The sequence below is a fragment of the Taurulus bubalis genome (assembly GCF_910589615.1).
Source record: "Taurulus bubalis genome assembly, chromosome: 4".
Lineage (NCBI taxonomy): Eukaryota > Metazoa > Chordata > Actinopteri > Perciformes > Cottidae > Taurulus > Taurulus bubalis.
Window position 1 is genome coordinate 12947594 of NC_136592.1, and position 10578 is coordinate 12958171.

At 46.0% G+C, this 10578-nt stretch overlaps 1 protein-coding gene across 1 annotated transcript; it reads right to left on the bottom strand.

Annotated features, from left to right (window-relative positions):
- Positions 1 to 66: 66 nt before the first annotated feature.
- Positions 67 to 5356, bottom strand: nucb2a (nucleobindin 2a; the record flags this gene model as incomplete). The annotated part of the gene is made up of 12 exons (XM_079216544.1): positions 67 to 1421; positions 1509 to 1569; positions 1697 to 1867; positions 1960 to 2049; positions 2189 to 2281; positions 2360 to 2418; positions 2513 to 2603; positions 2860 to 3045; positions 3677 to 3780; positions 3874 to 4006; positions 4236 to 4343; positions 5216 to 5356. The coding sequence occupies 12 exons, from the start codon at positions 5354 to 5356 to the stop codon at positions 1192 to 1194; spliced, it is 1467 nt and encodes a 488-aa protein (XP_079072670.1). The 3' UTR covers positions 67 to 1191.
- Between the last annotated feature and the right edge of the window lie 5222 nt (positions 5357 to 10578).

The following is a 10578-nucleotide window of genomic DNA, read 5'->3' on the forward strand; positions in this document are numbered from 1 at the left end:
ACCTAAGCATCTGCAGGACTTTGGGCTGTAATGAAGTAGAGGAAACATTTGTTGAATGAAGAGATGTTCCACACGTATCTTTATTAAGAACCTAGCACCTTTATTTATTTTGACATCAAAGTCAGTGGAGAGCAGCTGCAGTGGGGCCCAAAAATGGCCAGTTTCTGGAGACCTGTACCAGATGTATTCTTAGGCAGAGAACGCAATTTCTGCAGTTGAGAAAATTAAAATAAAATCGTACTACACATGACATGATGTTTTAAGGTAGGCAAACAGTTGACAGGTTCTGAAAGCAACCAGAATCAACGTGACGAGAGTAGCAAAAGGGATGGTAAGTCTTGACAATGTAAGGACTCGGAGCAGTCGGGCTTCATGAGGGTGTTTCTGATTGAAAGATAATACTATTTTGTGACAGTGGCAGGTTGAGATAGTGGAAATAAAATACATGTCTACAAAGAGCTGACAGGACCCTTGTAGATTATGTTTACATAAACAAAAGGTCTTGAATTAAATGGTTCTGGTTAAGACGTCAAGATGCTGCATACTGGCTAAAACTGCTATAGTGACTCTTTTAAATGCTATAATAGAAAAACTTTTAAATGTCTCTTGCACTTATTTTCTAAACAGCCCAGTAAAACACATTTCACCATAAATCACACATGTAAACGGATCTCTTTTTTTAAATATGTTTGGGGGTTTCTTGATAGTCTAGTCAGTATGTCAAATTTAAATGACCTTTTATACCTTAACCCCTTCAACAGCTGCACTGTACATAGAACTTGTAGAGCCAGTAGCATTGTGAGCATTGTTAAGAGTTGCTGTAATTTGAACAGCAAGTAAAGAAAGCTCACCAAAATGATATCTTTGTTTGATTGTATTACCAAACATTTTTGATAATTTCTCATGTAATTAAACACTCCTTGAAAATGTAACTATGCACATTTTAAGATGTACGCCCTTGGTTGGTCATTTTACTTTTGTAATTCCGTTATGTAATCCAAAGGATTACAGTTATTATCAAACACTGGTATCATTCAGCAGGGATTCCTCTTATTCATCTCAAATGCCCTCCAAACCCCTAAGTCATGCTGGTTTACGAGGCCTAATACTCTGGAGGAACTGCTCCTCTGCACGCTGGAGTGGAGGTGCCGCAAAAGTCTGGTTGTGGAGGTTCAAGTTCTGACGCCATAGTTATGGCACGTTATGCTGGACTTGTGCAGCTTCGTGGTGGCCTGGTGGAAGATCCTGGTGTGTCTGGGGGAGACCTTGCTGGGCCAGGTCTTGATGTTGTGGTTCATGGTGTTCCTGAGGTGGATAGTGTTGAACTTGGGGTGCAGGTTCGTGTCCCTGCTGTTGGGCCTCTTGTTCAGGATGCAACTGGTCGTCAAATGTGTGAATCTCTGGGATACCGTTTCCTTCAACTGTAACAAAGAAAGAGTTTTACGTTTTCAGAGGTCAACCAGCAAAATTTAACTGTCAAAAAAACTAAATGCGTGATCGAAACTCACCATGAACCTCTGGAAGGGGTTCTACATTCTGTGTTTTCAGCCTTTCCATATGCTCAACTGCCTGTAACAAGTTTCATACAAGGTTATCTTATATATAAATTGTATCTGTGTATTGGTGAAACTTTTACAAAACTTTTTTGTTTTAATAAAAAATATATATATTTCAAATGAATGTACCACCTCCTTACCTGTTGCAGCTCTATTTTTTGTGCATTAAGCTGCTCCTGCTGTCTCTCCAGCTCTTCTCTCTGTTTCTGAAGGTCAACAGCTTTTTGGTTAAGATCTTGTTCCTGCTGCTCAAGATGCTCCTCAAATTCTCTCATCTCCTCGTCTGTGTAAGCCTGGTTCTGCTCAAGGGTCTGAGGAGCACAGAGTGGAGATAATGTATTTACGTCCTACAAAATGGTTTTAAGAGTACATTACTATTGATAGGATGAATTGATTGTGTCACCTCCCAACTGTCTGGTTCCAAGAATTCTTTTTTCTTTGTAGCAATCAGAAACTCGTCTAAAGAGACAAGCCTGTCTTTGTTAGAATCTACCTATGAGGATGACAGCAGCAAATAAATCAATCACACATGCTATTTATTGACAGAGTTATGCAATCGATAAGAGGCTCTATTTAAATACATATGCAAAAAACTGTTTCATGAAACTGCAACTGTTTGCAACTTGCTGTACCTCATTCATAACATGCTCTCTCATACGTAGCCTCTCTTCCTCCATCTCCACCATATCATCCTCTTCATTGGTGGGGTCATAGATTTTTTCGAGCTAAAATCACAGACACCAACAGTCAGTACAAAGACCATTCACTGAAACATTTAAAATTTCCTGATGCCATGGCTTTACCTCTTTGGTGAACAGTGCCTCCAGTTCCTGTTCATCAAAAAAGCCATCTCCATTGGCATCTTCATTTTTAAGAAAGAAAGAACAAATAGCATATAATACAGTAAAGATTATTTTGCTCTGGAGATCATCCTTCCAGTCCAGTTAAGGTCTTACCATGCAGGTTGAAAAAGGTCTTGGGGTCAAAATCTTCAGGGTCCAAGCCATCCGCTTCCTCCCACACCTCCTTCAGTTGATTCTGGCTACCCTGCAACATGGAGGCAAAATCACATTTAAAATACAACTGTATAAATAACAATGCATTTCAACATCAATGGCTCACACATCAATGCTTGGCATAAAACCTACCATGTACAGTTTGCAGAAAGAAAACTCTTAAAATCTGGACTTAAAATTGCATTACGAAATGGGACAAAGTTACTCTTCATTGGCTGAAGCAAAACACATCATGTCTGTGTGTGTCAGGTTGATCTTGTCAGTGGGTGCAACGGAATCAGACTTACTGGGTGGTTGACTTTCGGGTGGTCAGCATGTTTCTTCTTCATCTCCTCAAAGTGCTCCTCCTCTTTTTTTCTTTCATCCTCGTCCAGTGTTTTCAGATGTTCCTTTCTGTCATGCTCTTTTGTCATTTCATACTTCTTGAAGTCCTCGTGTCTGTCTTTGTCATAGTTTTCCAGATCTTTAGTGGCCTTAATACGTAGGGGGGAAATTACAATGGTTGGAAAATCTGCCTTGATTCAAATTAATCAGTCAATATAGTGCAAAGTCTTAATATTTAGGGGGCATTTCCCTTTTTCCACATTGTTAGCCCATCTGGAAACTGAACAGCTCATTTATTAAACTGCATATTACAGTACTGTTTACTGAGACTTCTGAATGCTTTTACTGCTCGCAGGCTCCATTATTGTCTGTTGATTCAATGAGGTGTGAAAACCAACTTCAAAAGTAAAAACTAAATTGTAGTAATGATGAAAAGCAGTTGGAGAGGGTAGACCAGCTTCCCATAACGCAGCTGTTCTCTACACCTCTAACTGCCCGCCTTTCTTTCCTGGATGTTAAAAATGTTAAGCTGTCTACAATCCCTGTAACACATGGTCATTCTTTTGCCGTTATTGGTGGCTTAGAAATACAGTACTTGTCTGCGGTCTTGTTCTAACTTCTCTACTGCAGAACTCTACTACAACATTTCTGTAAAGTGTGTACTTTCCATCTGAATATTACTTCCCTTAAAAAAGGTCAATGGCAGTTAAAATAAGGGAAATTATGTGAACACGTCTTCAATTAAAAAATGTTGTGGCATGAAGTAGTAATAACATTTACCGATTTAATGAGCCGATCCAGGTCATCCACTTCAAATGTATGTGGGTTCATGTGGTTCAAGTACTCAAACTGTTTCAGCAGAACCTGGTGGTCAACTGCCATATCTATCAAGGGAGTAATCAATGACATTAATCAAAACATATATTTTACTTTAAATAGAAATTAAAACAAAATATAAATTTTGTTGCACAACATACCATTCCCTCCTTCAATGTCTTGCTTGGCCTTAATCAGAGTTCGGAGTCGGCTTACCTCCTGCCTCTTCAACTCATCCAGTTTGGTTCTGACATGGTGGCTGACAAAGTCCAGCTCTTTGGCCAGCTTACCTTGCTGCATTATACAAGAATACATTTGTTTAAACATTTGATTTAAATGATTTTGAAATTAATGGTGCAGTGGACCAGAATTTCCCCCAAAAAACCTATTAATACACATCTCGTTCCTGGACAAGTAAAAGCCCATCATTTTGTAATGAGTAATGATTCACTACTAGTTTACAGGGGGCTGGTGGAAATGTCCTGCCATGCTGAAACAAATAAACAAGAGAAAAGTAGGATACCTTGATGTCTTCCATGTCTGTGTTGTGGAGCTTTTCTCTGAAATGCTGATCTTTCTCTAGAAAATCGATGACTTCCCTGAGGTAGCGGTCGTAGTGGAGTCCTGTGTCCTATAAAATGGAACAAATCAAATGTCACTTAAATGTAATATATTGCAGATGACACACCAAGTAATCCTACAATGATCATCACTTCTTTCAGAGGTCTGATGCACTGAAGGATATGAGTCTGCTGACCTCGATCTAGATATTTGATGGAGAGAAAACAGGTTGTCATCAATGTCTATAAACTGTATTACCTACCTTCTGTAAATGATCATATGCTGTAGCTTTTTTGTGTTTAAAGACTACTTACTTAATTATCCAATAAAAAAAGAATGCATTTGTATGCATTCCTACCTGAAGACAGAATCTGCATGGTATTTGTTTAAACTCTGTTAAGTCAGAATGTCAATATGTTACATGGACAATCTCTTCCTGAGGCAGAAATTGGAGACTGCAGTCTGTGCAAGCACAAAGCTACAACATCTGGAGCTGTTTACTGATGAAATGGATTTGTGCGATCATGAGTTTTGAGTAGAGTGCCTGATTGAGGTAATGTAATTGCAGCACAATGAGACATAAGGCCGTCTCTCATTTAAATTAGTCTGGATGCTGTTATCATGCTCTCTCTTGTTTATTGACCATGAAGCCGTTGATAACAGCGACCTAACGACATAGCAAGCTGCAAATTGATGCTGCAATTATTTCTATATAAAGCTATAAACAGTCTACTCCAAGTTGCCAAAGCCTACATACATTCTTGAATCTTCATGATAATTTGAAGCAAAACAAATCTCAATATTTGATAAACTGTAGATTTGTGGTTAATTAAAAAAAAAGTAGACATTGCTAGATGTGTACAATTACATTGACAGGCTATTAACTATGGTTGTAACACAAACTAGCAGGAATTTTGATGCGTAATGCATGTGTCTTCTCACCACACTAGCTGGAGGCTCTTCTGTTCTTTTCTCTGGCTCCTGGACTTTTGTCTTATCCATACTGATGGGCACTGCCTCTGAGCAAAGCATCTGGACCAGCAGCAGAAGCCAGCCGGTGTGAAGGGCCCGGCTCCGACACATCTGGAAATGAGAACAATTAAAGTGAGAAGTGGATCAGCTGTTTGTATATGACACTGTTATTAAAATGATACTGTGTGTGACATAAACAGTCAACGTGTCCCTGGGTATACACGGGTCGTTGTGTAGCCAGCTTCCTCATTTACCTTCACGAAAAAGCTCGTGCAGCCTGCTTAAGTTGCACATTACCGGGTCGCTACTAACCTCCATAGGAAGCTGTTGGTGTTAGCTGTAGCGCTGCCACTGACAGATATTGCTAACGTTAGTGAGACTCAAGCACCTTCGCTACTCGTGTATGTTTTCAGTCGGTTCGTGTTACTATACGTAATGTTAAGAGCTTCACTAAATAGCACCATAGATATGCGTCACCCATGTATACTCACTGTATTATGAATCCTGGACCTCATCTGCTCTGATTTCCTCCCGTTGCTTTCTCTCAGCTGGGAGCTCTGTCTGTAGGCTGCCAGCTAGCTCGCTAGGCAGCACGTTAGGTTGTTTGTGTGGGAGCGTCAACCGCAGTGGTCAGTTCAGCTCTCCGTCCAAAAAGACTAGCAAGTTCGGTTGCAGTGAATCGTACGTGGCGAGCACTGCTGTATGACGAGGGAGCAAGTGGGCGGGTACTTAGGGTTTCTGATCCATACAGCAATGGGAGAGAATGAAGTCAGGGTCGAAACACACATGACTCAAGAACGTTAAAGTCAGTGATACTGGTTGATATATTGTGGCTCTTTTCGTGAGCAGTATTTTTTTTATTGACAATTTTCTGATAACTATTAGGTGGGGCATACAATACGTCCAGTTATTTTACTGCACAGGTGGTGGAAAAGGCTGTTCAAATAACTTACTGAAATGGAAATAATAATCCTACAGTATAAATACTCTATTATAATCTAAGTATACGCCTTACTTTCAAAAAGTTACCTAAGTAGAAGCAAATAAGTAAAACCAGAAAATGTTTCATGAAGTATTAAAAGTAAAAGTGTGCACGCTGTTAGTATCATTGTACATAATAATAGTGGATTGTTATTGCTGATTCCGTATTTAGATATTGCAGCTAGTAAAGGTGGAGCTAATTGTTACGAGATAATGTTGTTTAATCAAATAGCAGGCACTATATTTTATAAGCATATAATCCTATGTCATGCATGAATGCAAAATAGCATCTTGTATGGACGAGGATTTTTACAGTGTACATTACACTGTGTTTTGGCTGACTCGGATATTCAGCCGTTTTCAGCCGGAGAAAGGCCGCTCGAGATTGCTGCTGCAGAAGGGAAGATATCAAATTTAAATTTGGGGGGATTTGGATACAACTGTGTGGAACCTGGGAGGAAAATAACAATAACAAATAAAATTCAAAAAAAGTCCGCTCGGCCATACTGGAGCAAACAGCAGAATTAAAAGGTGAAATCTGAGAATTTACCTGTAACAAACTGCGTTTTGACGTCTCTTGATGCCATATACTATATATATATATATATATATATATATATATATATATATATATATATATATATATATATATATATATATATATATATACATATATATATATTGTTTTGTTTTGTCTTACAATTTAGAGTCTACGCAGTTTGTCCTTTTGGTTTATTCCGTTTTCTATCACTCACACAACTCATAACAACATGAACCAATATTTAAAAAAAAAGTATATTATGCTCAACAGCACTCAGTATCATGGTGGCCGGTGCGAGTAGTGCCAGCCTGTCACACCAACGGCATACAGACGTCGGATGCGCGCTCTCTGGTGACACATAGTTCCACGTGTGTGTGTGTGTGCGTGTGTGTGTGTGTGTGTGTGTGTGTGTGTGTGTGTGCGTGCGTGTGTGTGTGTGTGTGTGTGTGTGTGTTTGTGTGTGTGTGTGTGTGTGTGTGGACGAAAGTCCCCGTGTTATGAGGGGTTTCCCTCCAGGGTATCAACGATACCGTGACTTTTTTTTTGTCATTTTTTTACCAGTTCAGTTGGTTGGTTGCAGTCAATCAAAGGTGCTATCAAACCCGTTAGTTAACTTCAATGGGTGACCCACATACGGACTGTGAGAGACATTCACCTAAGGGCTACTGTGCCTTTAAGAGCTGGGGGGTTTTCGGGGTCTCGTGGTTGGGTTTCCGGGAAGCGTGGGGGGTTGCGCTGCCGCTATCGTGATGCACAAGTATTGTACATTTTATGTGGAGTTACAGTAAACTATCTCGACTGCAACTACGTCTACTGTCTCGCTGTTTCCCAACTCTACACTGGTGACCCTGTGAGTGAATACGGCATGTCCGACAACGAGAACGGCGGCGGCGCCGCACCGAACACCGGTGCTAACGACATGGCTAACGTCTACGCCACTACCGTCAAGTTGCCGGACTTTTGGCAGCATAACCCACGGCCGTGGTTTCAGCACATGGAAGCCCAATTCCAGCTCAGAGGAATAAATCGGGATGTCACGAAATACTTCCACGTGGTGGCCGCTTTGGATGCTTCGACGACGGCACGTGGAGGCTCCACCGGCTGCCGGCGAGTACGAAGCTCTGAAGACATTTCTTCTGAAACTCTTCGAACTGTCTGAACTGGAGAAGGTGGACCACCTGCTCTCCCTCAACGGCCTCGGCGACAGCAGGCCGTCGGAGATGATGGAAAAAATGCTAGCCGTTGCTCCCGGTGCCTGTACACACGGCACTGGCCAGTTCCCCCCTCGCCGCGTCCAAGGACTATCGCACTCTGGCTGCTGAAGCAGACCGTTTTTTTCTGGCCAACCGGCAGCAGTTTGTCCATGCCCTGCTACCCCACCAGGGCACCCCGCCCCCGCCCATGGAGAACTATTCAGACACTGCGGCTGCGGTGACGGCCCGCCGCCAACCCGACGACGGGCTCTGTTACTACCATGCCAGGTTTGGGGCCAAGGCCAAGCAGTGCCGTAAGCCATGCAGTTTCAAGCCACAGGGAAACGCCGGGGCCGGCGCTCGTTAGCAGCTACGGGCGCCGGCCGTGACTGCAAGCTGTTATTCATCGCTGACTCCTTGTCTGGCCGGCGGCTGCTGGTCGACTCGGGCGCACAACGCAGCATCTTGCCAGCTCAACCCGTGGACACCATGGCCGGCGGACGCGGCCCCCAGATGGACGCCGCTAACGGCACGCCCATACGTACCTACGGCACCAGGCAAGTGGAGGTGTGTTTTGGCGGCCGCCGTTTCGGCTGGGACTTTGTTGTGGCTGCGGTATCCACGCCGCTCCTGGGCGCAGATTTCCTCTGTGCTTTCAGCCTGCTGGTGGACGTAAAGAACTGCCGCCTGATTGATGCCCTTTCTTTTGCCTCGTACCCCTGCACGCTGGGGGGCGGGGGGGCTGGGACGCTCTGCCTGTCAAACACGCTGGTCACCGGGGACCCGTATCAACACCTACTCGCCCAGTTCCCCGACCTCACCACACCCACGTTCTCGTCTGTGGTGGCTAAGCATGGCGTGGAGCACCATATCACCACTGTGGGTTCCCCGGTCTACGCCCGGGCCCGCCGCCTTGACTCAGCCAAGCTTGCGATCGCCAGGGAGGAGTTCTCGACCATGGAGCGCCTCGGCATTGTGCGCCGATCAAACAGTCCATGGGCGTCCCCCCTACACATGGTTACTAAGGCCGACGGGGGTTGGCGCCCGTGCGGCGATTTCCGTCGCCTTAACAATGCCACCGCTGCTGACCGGTACCCCGTCCCGCACATACAGGACTTCTCTGCCCACCTTGCAGGGGCCGTCGTCTTCTCCAAGGTGGACCTGGTGCGGGGATACCACCAGGTGCCAGTCCACCCACAGGATGTCCCAAAGACGGCCGTCATCACGCCCTTTGGGCTTTTTGAGTTTTTGCGTATGCCGTTTGGCCTCAAGGGGGCGGCGCAGACGTTTCAGCGCATGATGGACTCCGTTCTTCGGGACATGCCTTTTTTGTTTGTTTATTTAGATGACATTCTAGTGGCCAGTGCATCGAGGGAGGAGCACAGGACTCACCTCCAGCAGCTGTCCGGCCGCCTCAGCGAACATGGCCTCATCGTCAACCCAGCTAAGTGCCAGTTTGGCCTGTCCATCACCTTCCTCGGCCACCACGTCACTCCGCGGGGAGTCGTCCCCCTTCCCGCCAGGGTGGAGGCCGTCACAGGTTTCCCTCGCCCCCGCACCGTACGGTCTCTGCAGGAGTTTCTGGGCATGGTGAACTTTTACAACCGTTTCCTTTCCCATGCTGCCCACCTCATGCGCCCTATGTACGAAGCCCTGCGGGGAAAGCTGCCCAAGGATGTGTTGGACTGGTCCTCGGAGATGGACATAGCCTTCACTGCGGCCAAGGCCGCGCTGGCCGACGCTGCTCTGCTGGCGCACCCGTCTCCCGCTGCCCCCATCGCCCTCACCACGGACGCCTCTGACTACGCGGCGGGAGCAGTGTGCGAGCAGTGGGTGGGGGGCGCCTGGCAGCCGCTGGCGTTCTTCAGCAAACAGCTCCGGGAAAACGAGCGCAAGATCAGCACCTCTGACAGGGAACTGTTGGGACTTTTCCTTGCCACCAGACACTTTAGGTTCTTGTTGGAGGGCAGGCGTTTTACTGCGTTCATGGATCACAGGCCGCTGACGTTCTCCATGGCCAAGACCACGGAGCCGTGGTCGGGGCGTCAGCAGCGTCAGCTCTCGGCGATTTCCGAGTTGACCACGGACATCCAGCACGTGTCGGCCAAGGACAACTTTGTCGCCGACTGCCTCTCTCGGGTGGTCGTCGGGTCCTTCCACTTGGGGCTCGACTACGCCGCTATGGCGGCGGATCAAGCCACGGACTCAGACATTCAAGCCTTCCGGTCGGCTCCTACTGCGCTACGGCTGGAGGACGTGGTGTTCGACACAGCAGACGCCACCCTCCTCTGCGACACCTCTACCGGTCAACCGCGCCCGCTGGTGCCTGCTGCCTGGCGGCGGCGGGTTTTCGACACCATCCACGGCCTTTCCACCCTGGGGTGAAGGCCTCGGCTAAGCTGGTGGGCGTCAGGTTCGTTTGGCCTGGTCTTCGGAGGGACGTTAGAGCCTGAGCTGGCTCTTGCGTTGCGTGCCAGCGTGCTAAGGTGCACCGCCATACAAAAGCCCCTTTGGCACCGTTTGTGGTGCCAGAGAGGCGCTTCGACCACGTAAATGTGGACCTGGTGGGCCCCCTGCCCCCCTCCCGCGGATATACTTACCTTCTCACCATGGTGGAC